Source organism: Euphorbia lathyris, chromosome 4 (assembly GCF_963576675.1).
Source record: "Euphorbia lathyris chromosome 4, ddEupLath1.1, whole genome shotgun sequence".
Taxonomy (NCBI): Eukaryota; Viridiplantae; Streptophyta; class Magnoliopsida; order Malpighiales; family Euphorbiaceae; genus Euphorbia; species Euphorbia lathyris.
Window position 1 is genome coordinate 6,398,725 of NC_088913.1, and position 16,649 is coordinate 6,415,373.

The 16,649-nt window shown below is 31.9% G+C and overlaps 1 protein-coding gene across 4 annotated transcripts; it reads left to right on the forward strand.

Annotated features, from left to right (window-relative positions):
* The first annotated feature begins 12,513 nt into the window (after window positions 1–12,513).
* LOC136226634 (uncharacterized) lies at window positions 12,514–14,620 on the forward strand. 4 transcript variants are annotated; one of them, XR_010687801.1, is made up of 2 exons: window positions 12,514–13,681; window positions 13,832–14,620. XR_010687801.1 is itself a non-coding variant. In XM_066015223.1 (2 exons), the coding sequence occupies exons 1-2, from the start codon at window positions 13,261–13,263 to the stop codon at window positions 14,036–14,038; spliced, it is 642 nt and encodes a 213-aa protein (XP_065871295.1). In that variant the 5' UTR covers window positions 12,514–13,260; the 3' UTR covers window positions 14,039–14,620. The 4 variants fall into 4 exon arrangements, 2 of the variants coding, with proteins under 2 accessions (XP_065871295.1, XP_065871296.1); XR_010687802.1 differs by having other exon boundaries at window positions 14,220–14,620; XM_066015223.1 differs by having other exon boundaries at window positions 12,514–13,695.
* The last annotated feature ends 2,029 nt before the right edge of the window (window positions 14,621–16,649 follow it).

The following is a 16,649-nucleotide window of genomic DNA, read 5'->3' on the forward strand; positions in this document are numbered from 1 at the left end:
GTAGCTTTCTCTACGATCGAGTCAGAGTATATCGCAGCTGCGGAAGCAGCAAAGGAAGCGGTTTGGATTAGAAAGTTCATTACAGAACTTGGTGTGGTGCCTGACATTGTAAATCCCATTACACTGTATTGTGATAACAATGGAGCCATTGCGCAAGCAAAGGAACCACGGTCTCATAATGCGTCCAAGCATTACCTTAAGCGATACCACATCATAAGAGAGATTGTGGCTAGAGGAGATGTGAGAATAGAAAGAGTACCTACAGAGGACAACGTTGCAGATCCGTTGACAAAGCCTTTAACCCAGAGAGTACATGATCGTCATTTAACTTCTACTGGGATAAGTTTTAGAAACAATTGGCTTTAGTCCAAGTGGGAGTATGTTGGGGTTTAATGTCCTATAGACAATTGTTCTAGGATACAAACTTAATGTAAATGAATTGTTCTTTATATCATTTGTTTTAATGAGATATATGTTTTATAACTATATAAAGGCAATCCCTTTTAAGCACTAAATAAAGTCTAATAAAAGGAAATCCGTAAGTTTGTTTAAAGTGATTATAAAGTGTTCATACAAGCATGAAGTGAGACAAAACTTTATAATAAACTAATAAACTTAAAACCACCACAAGTCAAGTGATATGTTTAGGATTGATATATCACTGTTGAGACTTGCATGTAACAATGTCTTCTGTCCGACAGAAAGCTGATCTCACAAGCTTCATATATACAGATATCTGGACAGTTACATGGATCCGATGAAAAGTAGTTCATTAGGATTGGGATCCGATTTGAGATAACAGGATGGGTAGATTCGTCCTTGTCACCTGTTCATCTCATTGGTATTAATAGGTATAACTAATCCTCAGACTCAAAGGAATATTAATTGGTATTCTGGATTACGGAATGTGACGCTTTGACTCTGGTGTAACACGATCCTTAACAGAGATGACTCTGGGGTGTGAACAGTAGACATTGGGTATCACAGGAAGTGATTGCGGGATCGTTATATATTGGATTGAGCATTTATCACTCCCGATGAATGGGAGATACATCCAAGGATCGCTTGTGGAAGACTCGACTCTAAATCCTTGCAAGGTGATAGCTTAAGACTTGAAATACAGATTTCACTTAACCTATCTATTTGAGTTGACTCGGCTTGTACAAGTAAAACGAACGTCTCGCTATATGTGACTTGACATCATCCATAGTCATAAGATTCAGTTCAAGGATGTAGTTGTTAAAGGATCGAATTATACTGTAACTAATACGGAAAGGTTAACGACAGAATCAACCTGTCTTCTTATAGCTCTGGGGGAATGATTACGGACTTGCTAATCACATACTCAGTACATCATTCCGTTATGCAAAGATTAAATATAATTCTTTGAAAATTATTTAATAACGTTGCATACGACTAGAAGCAATAAGAACCTAATGGGTCACACATAAGACTTGGAACCTAAAAGAGAGATAGATGTTAATTAATTGATGGAAGCCCAATTGAGCCCAATAAGGCCCATGGACCATGGGGGGGTCGAAATTCATGTAATAGAATACATGAATAATTATTTTGATTTTGTTAATTCTAATTGGATTAGGATTATGAATTAAATTAATTAAGAGATAAATAAGTTAGGAGTTTTAATTAGATTAAAATACTCCTATTATTATCCAATAAGGTTATTATTATTATCCTTAATATATTAGATATATAATGAGATAATAATTAGGAATTCTATTCCGAATTGAATTCCTATTTAGTAACCTAATTCTATCTAACTAGGGATTAGATACAAGAGATTATAAATACCCCACCCTATGAGATTTTCGAAATCTACTAGCTAATCCCCAACAGAGCAAGCCCTAGTGATTTTCGAAATCCCTATAGTGCAAGAGAGAGAAAATTTCGACACCCCAGTTCGAGGACGAGATTTTCTACGGCTTCCTTTGATCAATTGATTTCATCTATTTCTTTTATCCTTGATCTTGTGTTGATTAGTTAGAGGCAATCTACTTTGGTTGCTATTCAACGGTTGATTCTAAATTAATCTTCCCGTGTTTTATTCCGTGTTTGGGAACTCGGAGAAGAGTTGTGGGCACTTCATTAACAACGGTAGATTGATCATCAAAAGGTAATTCTTCTTATCCTTCATTATATGAAATAATGATTAACGGATCCTAGGGTTAAATGGAAATAGGTTAAAAATTTTATATTTCCGCTGCTATACCTTTGCCTAATTTCCAACAGAGGAGGCCGAGTAATGGACAGTCCCTCAGGAAGAATCTGAGTTGTCTGATTTCCTGGGAAGAAACGAGTGCTGTTCTCAGCCATTATGTGGATCAGCTCAAGATAGTTATATCTTGCTCAGTGAGCTTTTAAGCTCTGATACCACTTGTTGGTCCCGTATAACGTGACAAGGTTAGTTCCAAGGGGGGGATAGGAACTATTTAAAATTTTGTCCATTAAGGCTGACTTCTTTTCCTTAAGAAAAGTTTTACACAGCGGCGCTAAGTAGTTTTAAGACACAAGCTTAGTCAACTAGTGACTAAGTTTGTTTCTTTCCTTGAGTCAGGAGATAGCACTTAAGTCTATTCCTGAACTCAGCTTCTTAGTGCACTCAACTCAGCGTGAGTTCGTTACTTAGTCAGTTTTGTAGCAAGCAATATATAAAGGAGTTTAAAGGTTAGAAATATGTTACTCAGCAGACATATCCTGGTTCGGCCTCTCCGCCTACGTCCAGTCCCCGGAACTCGTTCCGAGCTTTTTAAATCGTCTACTGAGCTCTTTAAAGGTAGAGCACGAAACCTTTTACAACAAAAGCTGAGTATATAAGAGTACCTTCCTCTATTCCTCTACTCACTCCTATAACTACCGCTGAGTACTATAACCGAGTACTCAGCTTCTCCTTTCTATTCTTCTAGAAATGATAAGTGTTTGTCCTAAACAACAATTGCTAAGACACTTTAGATGAATGAAATCACTCTAGACTTTTACACAATGATTGGAATTGGTGTAAGATTTGCTTTGCTTTTCTCACAGAACTTCAAGTATTAATTTGGTCAGTGTTTCGACTTGATTGAAGATCTGCATCGAATGAAGCATTTGAAAGGCCTATTTATAGTGACACTTCAAGCACCGGTGATTTCGAATTTCGAAATAACCGTTGGAGGCTAACGGCTTCCTGTCGCTTTCATTCTGGACGTACTCAGTGTCGTTGGCCAATGAAATTCTTGTATCTTCTGTTTATGGCAGTGCTCAGCAGCTTTTCATCAGATGAACAGAATGTTTCGACATTTATAGTAAAGTCTTCCAGACAGCTTACTGCATCTTCTGAGCTTTACCCAAAGTGGAAATACTTTGTCTCTAAGTTGGTTCTGCTCTGCAGCTGACTTGTACTTCTTGTTGTTCAACTTAGCAGCTTCATCTTGAAGCAATTGATAGAAGGCTTCTCAATCCTTCTTCATGCTGAGCTAGCGCTTTGCTTAGAACGACTGCGTTTTGTCTTCCTGGGCCGTGAGGTCTTGATTTGTTGACTTGGGCTTTGACCTCCTCTTATGGACCTTTAGGCTTTTTATCTTAATGTCTTATAAATCAATTAACTCAACATTGAACAAACACATTAGTGTGAATAAATCAAAGTATTTAAATTTAATGTGTTAGAATATTTTTATCATTTACATAAATAATTTTGTCAAATCAAAATCATGTGTAAAGGTGTTTCAACACGTACAAAATCTACTAATGATTATAATCAATTTGAAATTAAAAACTAACCGACTAGGATTTGGATTCATACGGGTGAGATCCAGTGCGACAATGGGTCTAGGTGTGGCAATGAGCTTAATATGTGACGTAACAAAACTACGTAGTTTTGATGATAATTGATAAAGGCAAGGTGGCAAATTTGTAAATAAAAGGAAAGAGATGATAGAGAAAATTGTTTTATTTCTTTTTTTTAAAATACATTTTTCCGACCTTTCTAACCTCGTTTTTCGAAAATTTTTATACTATTAGACTCGTCTAAATTAGACGGTCATTTTGAGATCCCTGAAGGTCAGGTAAAAAAAATTCCGGTGAGCGGAATCCGAGTGGGCGTTTTTCGGCGAGACAACAAGTGCCGAGAAAATTCTCAAAAATTTTCAGAATATGTAAAATATTATTCTGAGAAACTTTAATTCTTGGATCGAAGTGAGATTTCTTACAGTTTAGTCCCAATAAAATGTTTTCCTTAATTTTATCTATTTTACATGCTTCAACAATTTGTTGGGTCAAAACCGTAAGGAATCTCGCTTTGAGCCAAGAATTAAAGTTTCTTATAATTATGTTTTACATGTTTTGGAATTTTTTGATAATTTTCTGAACATATTTTTTATCCAACTTACATTGTTCCGACAGTGTACGAAATTGTTCCAACATAATACTTATATTGTTCCAACAGAATAAATCAGTGTACCAATTTTTCCAATAAAATAGTTATATTATTCTAATATAATACTTATATTGTTCCAACATAATAAATCAGTTTACCAATTGTTCCAAATTAGTTTACCAAAAATTCCGGTGAGCGGAATCCGGGTAGGCGTTTTCCGGTAAGAAAAAAAGTACCCAAAAAATTCTCAAAAAATTTCAGAAAATGTAAAATATTATTCTAAGAAACTTTAATTGTTGGGTCAAAGCGGGATTTCTTACAGTTTAGTCCCAATAAAACTTTTTCCTTAATTTTATCTATTTTACATGCTTCAACAATTTGTTGGGTCAAAACCGTAAGGAATCTCACTTTGATCCAAGAATTAAAATTTCTTAAAATGATGTTTTACATGTTTTAGAATTTTTTGATAATTTTCTAAACATATTTTTTATCTGACTTACATTGTTCCGACAGTGTGTGAAATTGTTCCAAATCAGTCCATTTGTTCCAACATAATACTTATATTATTCCAACATAATAAATCAATTTACCAATTATTCCAAATCAATTTTATTATCCATCGTCTTCAATTTCATTTTTGTTTTTTTAGTATTTAATATAGTATCTTTAAATTTATATTAATTATATTATTTAGAAAATAATTATAATTCTTATATTATTCTAACAGAATAAATCTGTGTACCAATTGTTCCAACAGAATACTTATATTGTTCCAACAGAATTGTTATATTGTTCCAACAAAATATTCAAACACATACTGCTGAAAGGTAGGACCAAAAAGTACCCAGAAAATTATCAAAAAATTTTAAAATATGTAAAACATCATTTTAAGAAACTTTAATTCTTGGCTCAAAACGAGATTTCTTACGGTTTTGACCCAATAAATTGTTGAAGCATGTAAAATTGATAAAATTAAGGAAAAAGTTTTATTGGGACTAAACCGTAAGAAATCCTACTTCGAATCAAGAATTAAAGTGTCTCCGAATAATTTTTTACATTTTCTGGCCACTTTCGGGTTTCTCACCGGAAAAATACCACCTAATCACCGGATTCCGTTGATTTGGGACTAAACCGTAAGGAATCTCACTTTGAGTCAAGAATTAAAGTTTCTCGGAATGATGTTTTACATTTTTTGGAATTTTTTAGAAAAACAGATCGCCGAATTCCGTTCACCGGAAATTTTTTTACCCGAACTTCTAGGATCTTAAACTGACCGTCTAATTAAGACGAGTCCAACGGTATAAATTTTTTTGGAAAACGAGGTTGGAAAAGTTAGGAAAATGCATTTTAAAGAAAAAAATAAAACAATTTTCTCTTTCCTTTTATTTACAACTTTGCCACATTCCCCTACTTAATTACAAAATTGGTCCTTATCACTCCATAAGACTTGTCTCACCATAAAAAAGTTGTCACACTGGATATATATATATATAATGTGCAAAAAATACTCCTAACGTTTACCGTTAGAAGCAATTTTATCCCTAATATTGGTAAGTTTGGTCAATTTCAAAAATTATTATAATATATATATATATATATATATATATATATATGGGAGGGATCAAGTGAGAACCTCCTCTTAGGTGAGGACACTTTCTTAGGTGAGAACCACTAAAACTACGTAGTTTTGAATCTAAAAATTAAACAAAAAACGCTGCTGCCATGGGGGTTATATATATATATATATATATATATAGGGGAGGGATCAAGTGAGAACCTCCTCTTAGGTGAGGACACTTTCTTAGGTGAGAACCACTAAAACTACGTAGTTTTGAGTCTAAAAATTAAACAAAAAACGCTGCTGCCATGGGGGTTATATATATATATATATATATAGGGGAGGGATCAAGTGAGAACCTCCTCTTAGGTGAGGACACTTTCTTAAGTGAGAACCACTAAAACTACGTAGTTTTGAGTCTAAAAATTAAACAAAAAACGCTGCTGCCATGGGGGTTCGAACCTTGGACCATTTGTTTACACTCCAAATTACTTACCACTAAACCAATTACTTTCCTTGTGTAATATGTGCCGCGCTGATTAATATATCATGGCACTGTAGCTTTCATTGTTTAATATTTGACGCATGCACTTATTAATATTGATTAAATATGCATAATAATGAATTATTAATAGAAAAAAAAGAAATGTGCATAATAATGAATTATTAATAGAAAAAAAAGTGTGCATAATAATGAATTATTAATAGAAAAAATTCAAGAACATGCTTCAATTTCTTATTTATTTAATTCCTTTATATTTTGTAATTTATGTTATATAAGAAAATATATTTTTTTAAACATACGTTATAACATATAATTTAACTTTTTTTTTGAAACAACATATATTTTAACTTTTAAAACGCGAACTATAAAGTTTAGAACGTACGACATATTTTTTAGAACATACGTTATGTTTTTTAGAACATGTGTTATGTTTTTTCGAACATGAGGTATAAATTATATTTTTGGAAAAAATGAAAAAACGATCCAAATATCTACTGATTTTTTTAGAACATTATACTTAATTTTTGAAACACAAACTACAAACTTTAGAACATACGTTATGTTTTTTAGAACATGTGTTATGTTTTTTCGAACATGAGTTATAAATTATATTTTTGGAACAAATGAAAAAACAATCTAGATATCTACTGATTTTTTTAGAACATTATACTTAATTTTTGGAGCACAAACTATAAACTTTAGAGCATAGGTTATGTTATTTAGAATATGAGTTATAAATTCTATTATAGAACAAATGCAAAAATTGTCCATATATTTACTGTTTTTTTAAACAACAATTGTTTTCCTTATCCATTATGGAGCGCGCTGATTAATATACCATTATCCATGTAGCTTCTATTGTTTAATATTAGACATATGCACTTATTAAATATCGATTAAATGTGCATAATAATAAATTATTAATAGAAAAAAAAAAGAAATGTGCATAATAACGAATTATTAATAGAACAAAAAAAATCCAAAAACATGCTCCAATTTTTTATTTATTTAATTCCTCTATATTTTTTGTAATTTATGTTTTTAAATGTTAAGGACGATGTTCTAAATAATGTTACATAATTCTAAACTTTATAATTTATGTTCTCCAAATTAAGTATAATGTTTAAAAAAATCAGTAAATATCTCGATCATTTTTGCATTTGTTCTATAATATAATTTATAACTCATGTTCGAAAAAATGTAACGCATGTTCTAAAAAACATAACACATGTTCTAAAGTTTATAGTTTATGTTCCAAAAATTAAGTATAATGTTTTAAAAAAATCAGTAGATATCTGGATCGTTTTTTCATTTGTTCTATAATATAATTTATAACTCATGTTCGAAAAAACATAACACATGTTCTAAAAAAACATGACGTATGTTCTAAAAAATATATCGTACGTTCTAAACTTTATAGTTCGTGTTTGTTCTATAATATAATTTATAACTCATGTTCGAAAAAACATAACGTATATTTTCTTATATAACATAAATTACAAAAATATAGAGGAATTAAATAAAAAATTAGAACATGTTCTTGTATTTTTTTTTCTATTAATAATTCATTATTATGCATATTTCTTTTTTTTTCAATTAATAATTTATTATTATGCATATTTAATCGATATTAATAAGTGCATGCGTCAAATATTAAACAATATTTAGAACATCGTCCTTAACATTTTAAAACATAAATTACAAAAATATGGAGGAATTAAATAAATAAGAAATTAGAGCATGTTCTTGGATTTTTTTCTATTAATAATTAATTATTATGCACGTTTCTTTTTTTTCTATTAATAATTCATTATAATGCACATTTAATCGATATTAATAAGTGCATGCGTCAAATATTAAACAATAGAAGCTAGAAGTGCAGTGGTATATTAATCAGCGCGCAACATAACACACAAGAAAAGTAATTAGCTTAGTGGTAAGTAATAAGGAGTGTAAACAAAGGGTCCAAGGTTCTATGGCAGCAACATTTTTTTTTATTTTTTCCCAACTCGTACAAAATACAGTATATTTTAAAAGATATTTTTTCATGTCTAGTGATATGATTATGATTGATTACTAATAAGTAATAAAATGAGTCGCACGTGAAATGTAGATGACAAGATTCATAACTGAGACAACAGTTTAATGAATTATTTCTCAAATTGACCCAACTTGACAATGTTGGAGATAAAATTACTCTTGAATATAAACGTTAGAGAGAGAGAGAGAGAGAGAGATTTTACTGTATATTCCACCGCCACCACATGACCGGAAAGCCGGCCGGAAATTCAAGTTGTGGTGGATCTTATATTTGATACGAATAAACCGAACATTGCTAATGATTGTTCAATGTGCTTAGAAGAATTGGAAAATGAAGATAAATGTGCAGTTTTAAGTAGCTCCAAACATATTTATCATACATTGTATATTAAATAATTTGTAACATCCGTAATTTTATAATTTTATAAGATTGTTTTGCAAAATAAAATTTTAATATATTATAATTATAATATTAAAAAAAATAAAATTTATCTCTGCAAAAAAATAAAACTTATTTTAAGATTATATTTTTATTATTATTTTTATTTATATTATTGCTATTATTACTTTTATTATATTAGTATTAGTTTTTAGTATTTTTTGGGAGCAGGGAGATAGGTTAATGAGTTTTAGTATGATGTTAGCAGCTCTATTCTTTTGCTGCAGCCGATTTCCGATTTTCTATTTTTCTTCCACTTTATTTTAATTCATTAAGATATATTCCAGCCATCTCTTGAGACAAAAGTTATATCATTAAATTCCTTGTTTCGTGTGGAACCTTTGAAGACCAATATTGATATTTTTTTGATTGAAAAATTTAGTGATTAGAGCGAGTCTTGTTCACCGAGAAAGTGTTAGATCCCGACCTTTTAAGCGATTTTAATAGTGAATGGAGTGCACTTTTGGACTCCCCTAATCGTTGGCTATCTCGTGATAGTCTTGGTTCGCGCTTCCGGCAACTCCGGCGAAATTCCGACGGCCGACCACCGCACTCCGGTGAGACTCCGGAGACCAAGCGACGGTTCAGTTAGAACACGAACAAATTAATTAGCGTTTTGGGACGAGAGGTAAACTTAATTGCTTATGTTTATTTAGATATATATATATATATATAATATTTATTTATTTATTTATTTATTTATTTATTTATGTGATTGTCTATTGATATACTGTCATAGAATAATAAAATAAACGTGGAGTATTTGGTTATCATTTGATTTGTGTTTATTTATACATATAGTGATTTGAGAATGTTGTTAAATTTATTAATATAAGGTTTTGTTTCTCTTAAAATCGGGTTGCTCATGTATTTACCTATCGAGATAATTAGTTATGAAATTATACCATAGTAGAAAGGGGAATGTATATGAGTTCAGAAGATTATGAATTATGAAATTGTGTTGGATTATGTTTGAGTTAGAACAAAACATAAATAGCTAGCTAAAGTGGATAGGTACAATGGTCTGGAGGTTTGTTGATACAGTGATCGCATACACCTGTCTTGAAAGAGGAGACGATAGGGTGTTATTAAATTTTGGATTGGGCTTGGTACTGTGTCTTGCAAGATTAGACGATAGCAGTACCGTTATAAAAGTACTTACATGATGAAGTCTGAAGGTTGTGTGTCTTGCAAGAGTAGACGATAACGCATACCTATTTTGAAGTTAAACACCATAAGACCATTAAATATATTTCACTTAAGTTTAGCTAGGGTCTTTAAAATAAATATAATAACTTTAGGGTATTATGTGTAATAAAGAGCCCGGTTTGCGATGTCAGCTATTTAATTTTAATGATTTCATGATATATAACATATATGAACTGGAGGTGTATATGTATATATATAAATATTCCTAATTATGCTTATTGAGTAGGCAGCTCACCCCCTTGCCGCGTTGAAATTTTCAGGCTAGGTTCAGAGGTTTTCCTATTTGCTAAATTTTCAGGTTTATCCTGCATTCAGGTTGGCCAGCACAAGCGTCTCGTTCCCATTAGCAAATTTTATGGATATTCAAGAGGATTTTATATATTATTAAACTGTATCATTTTGTTTAATTAAGCGAAATGTTATGGAGGAATTAAATTATCTGATTGGTTATTTAGCCCTTTGGTTGTGAGATTTTGATAGACAGTAATAAATGGGGAGCCTTTATGAAGTTATGTTGGTGTTGGTTTTTAATTATGATAATTGATTGGGTTTTTTCTGTGTTTTCAACGTGACCCGGGACGGGGGTTACATAATTAGGGTCCGTTTGGTAATGCCGTAATGCAATGTAATGTAATCAAACTTGTAATATAATCAAACTTATAATGTCATGGAATGGAATGGTGATTCCATTGCCATGTTTGATTGTTAAATAGAAAGAAAATGAAAATATGTAATTACCATTACAATATTTATGTTTGCCTAAATAAATATAATCATAAAATTTTATTTGCACAATTAAAATTAATGAAAAATATGAAAACGTGAAAAATGAGATGACGCGAAAAACGAAAAACACGAAAAATGCAAAAAAAAAAAAATTGAATCAAAATCAAATACAAAATTAGATTAGCTGAAATCAATTTAATTAGTGTATATATATAAAAATTACTTTTCTCGTTTTTAAATTTTCATGTTTTTCTACTTTTTGCGTTTTTGAGAATGATAAGAGGTTAGATTGAGGTGTGAGATTTGATAAATGAGAGGTTAGAGAAATTTTGAGAGTAACAATTAGGATTACATGTTTTGGATGTAACGAGAATTCGACTCCTTTTTCTATGTAATGGGGATTACAAGGTTTATTGAACAAAATGTAACCTTTGGTTTTCTCATTACATTCCAATAAAATTAAAAATTGTATCCAAACATAATAATGGGCTTTTGATGTAATGGGTATTCCATTACGAAGTCAATTACGTCTTACCAAACGTACCCTTACTTCTTTAGAAGAAAAAAAAAACAGTTCCTAAACTTTATCTATTTTAAAAAATAAAGTCACCGATCAATTATTTTTCCATACTGAGTCATTAATCATTAATTCTATTATAGATTCAGTCCTTATTTAACTTTTCTGTCGAGTTTGGACGGCACGCGTCGTTAGGACGATCGACTTATTGACATGGACAAATAAAAATAAGAGTTTATTGACTAGGATAGATAGAAAGTAAAAAAATAAGAAGAAATTACGAAAATTAATTTCCAATAGGTTTTTCCAAACTCGATCTTATCTTCTTCCATTTTGTGCGTTTCAACATTAGAATAGCCTAATCTATCTTCTCCTCTCCAAACCTGATTAAAAAGTTAAATAAGGGTCAAATTCATAACAAAATCAATAGTCAATGATTTACTGTGGAAAAACAATTGACTAGGGCCTTTATCCTTAAAACATCTAAAATTCAGGGATTTAATTATGCTTTTTATCGAAGAAAAATTGCCTTGTTTGTCAGAGTTTGGTTGGCATAAATAATATTAACGATCATCAATTGATGAGGATTCAATTGATAATTTTTGCTTAGGATGAGGACTTAATTGATATTTTTACTTAATTTAGAGATGTGATTGATGATTTTGATAGTTTAAAGCTTATTTGACTTTAAAGTTTTAGTTTAGGGATCCAAGTGTGTATTATGCCAAAAAAAATAGTTGTTTTGGAATTATTTAAGGCATAATATCCATTTGACTCCCTAAACTAACCTTCAAAGTCAATTAAGGCCTTAAACTATTAAAATCATCAATCAAGTCATTGAACTAACCAAAAATCATCAATTTACTCCTTATTCTAAACAAAAATCATCAATTAAGGTTTCATCGAAAATCATTCGGTTGAACAGTTTCAGACTTTTTTCCCCAAACTCATTTTGAACTTATTATTGCAGTCTTTAATAAATTGTCATAATTCAGTCTTTAATAAATTGTCATAATTTCTGATTTTAGGATAGAATATGGATTTAATTGATGATTTTTTTCTTAGTTCGAACTAATTAATGATTTTGGTAGTTTATTTAAAACTTTAATTTTGGGACCAAATAAGTGTAATGCCATTATTTAATATCTGTTTTTCACAATTGAGGGTTTGTCTGTTCTTCAAATCCCTAATTTTCCTTCGACAAGCACAGCAGTCCGTAGAGCAAAACAATGGAGGAAATCCATACCAATGGAGCAAACAGAAGTCCGGAGTTGGAGCATAAAGAAGACCAGATCAGTGATTTGCCGGATGCGCTTATTCAATTCATTCTTTCGTTTTTGCCCTCAACCAAACAAGTTATTCAGACTGGAATTCTATCCAAACGGTGGCAGAATCAATGGACTTATGTTCCGGTACTAATCTTCGATTCCTCTGGTAAGAATGACGAAAATTTCTCTAAATTCATTAACAATACCCTAATTCTCCATGATTGCCCAAAGATAAAGAAATTCCATATCAAATATGATCGTCACTTAAGGAGAGAGCCTCAATTAACTCCGAAAATCCGTTTTGCAACAAGAAAATATACGGAGGAGCTAATTTTACACTGAGATTCGGGGGTATGAGTATCTGTTGCTGAAATTCCTTTACAACAATGTGACTTTGATTAATTTAGAGTTGTTTAATTGCTGTCTTACGACTAACTGGAAAGTAAATTGGTCACATCTCAAGATGTTGAAGTTGGAATGTTCTAATTTGGATATTTCAGCAGTCAAGAATGCTGTATCTGGCAGTCCATTGCCTGAATGGTTGGAATTAACTAACTGTGATGTGGCCGAAGGAGGTGTTATTGCTTCCAAATCATTGAAAAGTTTGATTTTCGTAGATATTCATTATGGGGATAATTATGATCCTAGAAGAATTATGTCACAGAGTATCTAGAAGTCTCACCTTTGCTAATTTGCCTGATGAAACAATTAAAAGTGTTTTATCGGGCAGTTTGTTACTTCCTTCATTGGAATTAAGGAACTTTTTGTATGATGAGCTTGTTATAGCTTCATATTCTTTGAAGAAATTAGTTTTAGGAGAAAATGATGGGAGTTCAGGTTGTGCAATTGTAATTTCATGTCCAAACCTTGAAGAATTGAACATGTATGGTTTGGATATTGATTCTCTCAAATTGATGAAACTGCCATCTTTAGTTTGCGCTACTCTTGATTTTAATTATTATGCGGAGGTCTACGATGAAAATACCGTCAAACAGATCCTTGAGCAGCTTCAGGAGCTTGAACATGCCACAGAACTAAATATTGGAAGTAAGTTTATCAAGGTAACTTCTAAGATTGAAGTTTTTTTCCCGTGTCTCACTGTTAGGAAATATTTGATAGCTTTTAAATGTAATTGTGTTTTTCAGTTTTATATCTACACTATTGATTCTGAATTTTCATTCTTATTATTGTTTGAAGACTTTAACAGACTTGGAAGCAGAAGGTCTATCTTCTCCGTTGTTAAACTGCAAATGTTTGACTGTGGATGGTACTAATTTTGATGAGCACATCCGGGGAATTCTATGTGTAATTCGCAGTTCACCTATGCTTGAGAAAATAGTTATAAAGTTGCCGATCTATCAGATAAAATTTGTTGGAACCCATCCTAATTTCAAATTTAATTAACTTCTTATGAAGTTTGCGGTTCATGTTAGCCGATCCGAATCATTTCGGGACTAAGACTTTGTTGTTGTTGTATTACGGAGTTTGCGTCTCTATCAGACAGAGTTGATTGGCATGCCAAATTTATATTCAATTTCCATGTGTTGTTCATTTAGTTTTTGGGACTAACAAACTCTACCTCCAGTGTCAAATGAGTGTAGATGTTCCGGACTTGCATGATTGCAGAGAGAAGAAGTATTGGAATGCAGATGGGACTGTTTCTCAGACGGAGATAGTCAATGTAAGCTTGTTCTCCACTTTGTAGAGTTTCTACTTAAGAATGCAATAGCATTGGAAAAGATGGTCTTGGTATTAAAAGATGGCGGAACAGATCTAGTGGATAAAGTTTCTCAAAAGTTGTTAAGCATCCCAAAATGTTCTCGACATGCTACTGCAAATATCCCGAATCAGAAACAAAATCATGGAAGGTATATATATACATATACTAGGTAGTTGTTCTGTTTTACACATGGACGGAGCTTAATCCGATATAGTTTATTGTGTTTCCCTCATTCTTGCTCTAATATGTCTGTGGACTTTCTCTGATTGATTTTCTATGAGGAAATTATAGTTTTGGGGGAAGTTCAACTTTATTCCTATTGTAAGAAATAACTCAATTTTGCCTCTGTCGAATCAATTTGTTGCTAATTTTTGCTGGTATGTATTCAGGGAAGGGTAAAATTGAGTTAAAGTTCCTACTATGGGAGAAGAATTGGACTATTTTATTACGATGAAAGTAAAATTGAAAATCAATAACTTTTGGGGTAAATTTGACTCCTATTCATTTTCTCTTGAAACAAATATCTAAATTTGCAGGATATGTTTAAAAGTTTTAGAAGTTTTTTGGGATATGCGCCAATTCTGGTCCTAAGGTTATTGGGAAAGTTCAACTTTAGGGGGCATTTGGTTATTTTCAATAGAGGGTAAGGGAACAAAGCTAACATGAACCATCGTATAAAATCGTGAAATCAAGTCGTGTTAGCGACATAAATTTTCTCCCTCTACTCCGTCCTATCGACTACCATATTTTTCTCAATCCCCAATACACTCATATCACTTTCAATCACTCTCTTCCAAGTTTGCTTAGGTCTTCCCTTACCCTTCACAATTACATCCATTTGCCACTCTTAGGTCCTCCTAACCGGCGCATCAAACGCTCTTCGAGGAGATATAATTCCCTTCCTTCCCTTTCCTTTTTACCGATTTTCTGTGTACCCACTATGCGGTGATGTCTCAGTCCCGTCAGCTCCTTCCATCCTTCCATCCTTCGATGTCACGGTCGTTCCTCACTCTGCAGGTCATCTATCTCTCCCTCTTCCTCCATTTCTTTCACTCTCATCTTCTCCTTTGGATTTATGCAAAATCAAAGAGATGATTGTTGTCTTTTTTTCTGTCTTTAAGGCTTTGTTGTTGTTATTGTTGTATTGTTTAATCAAAGAGATCGAAGACCGATTGTTGTCTTTTGTTTTTTTTTTGTCTCTGTTTAATCAAATAGATTGAAGGTGAACATTCTTTTTTTTTTCATTTCTTTGACAAATTGGAAGGTGAACTACATTTTTTTTTTCATTTCTTTGGAGAATTACCAGAAGGGTTCATGAATTTATTACTAATCCAACTTTGTTTCTTATTCTTACACCATGTATTGTATTAAGTAGGGGTGGCAAGAGGGAGGAGATTATCCGAAAACCATAGGTATCTGAACCGACAGAGATGGAGAATAACCGTAAAAATTGGGGATGGGGACAGGGACGGGGAAAGCATGAGATACTTTGTCATGCTATTATTTTTATTTTTATTTTGGCATGGGGATTCCCTGTTACCTATGGTGATCCACATGGGGAGGGGATGGGGATGAAAAAATTCCTGATTCGTCTAATGGGGATTCTCCGAATCTGTCCCCGTAAACATTGAGGACGGAGTGGGAAAGGCATTTCCGTCACTGCCCCGCACCGTTTGCCACCCCTAGTATTAAGTGCTCCTTTTCTCCTTCATTCATTTGGACAGATATAATCTACTGTTAAGATTATGTATATTTCTCTAAATTTGTTGCTGTTTTCTTATGATTTATAAGAAGCATATCTGATATGTATAATGAAGAATTCTGAATCTTGATTCCTTATTGGTTTTCATATTCTTTTGGTTTATTGTTTCTGAATTTTCATTACTCTTAACCAAGTAAGTTCGGACCCTTACGTAATTAGGGGTGTGCATCGGTTCGGTTTAAACAGTGTACCAAACTGAACCGATTGAATGCAGTTTTTCGGTTCGGTTTTTTTGACACTTCGGTTCGATGTCGGTTTTAGTTTAGATGCATTTCGGTATTCGATATTCGGTTCGGTTTGACAAAAAATTGTAAAAAAAATGAACCGCTCCAAAGTACACATATTCTATATTATTTTATATATATATATATATATATTAGATGTTACAAGTTCGGTTTAGTTTTTTTTTTTTTAATATTATTAAGATAATAAACCAATATAAATATATTTTGAAAGTATTTCAATTTTTTTCTTTATTGTTGAGATAAATTTAATAAGGAAATTTAGTAATTTTATTTGTTGTTTTTTATTTT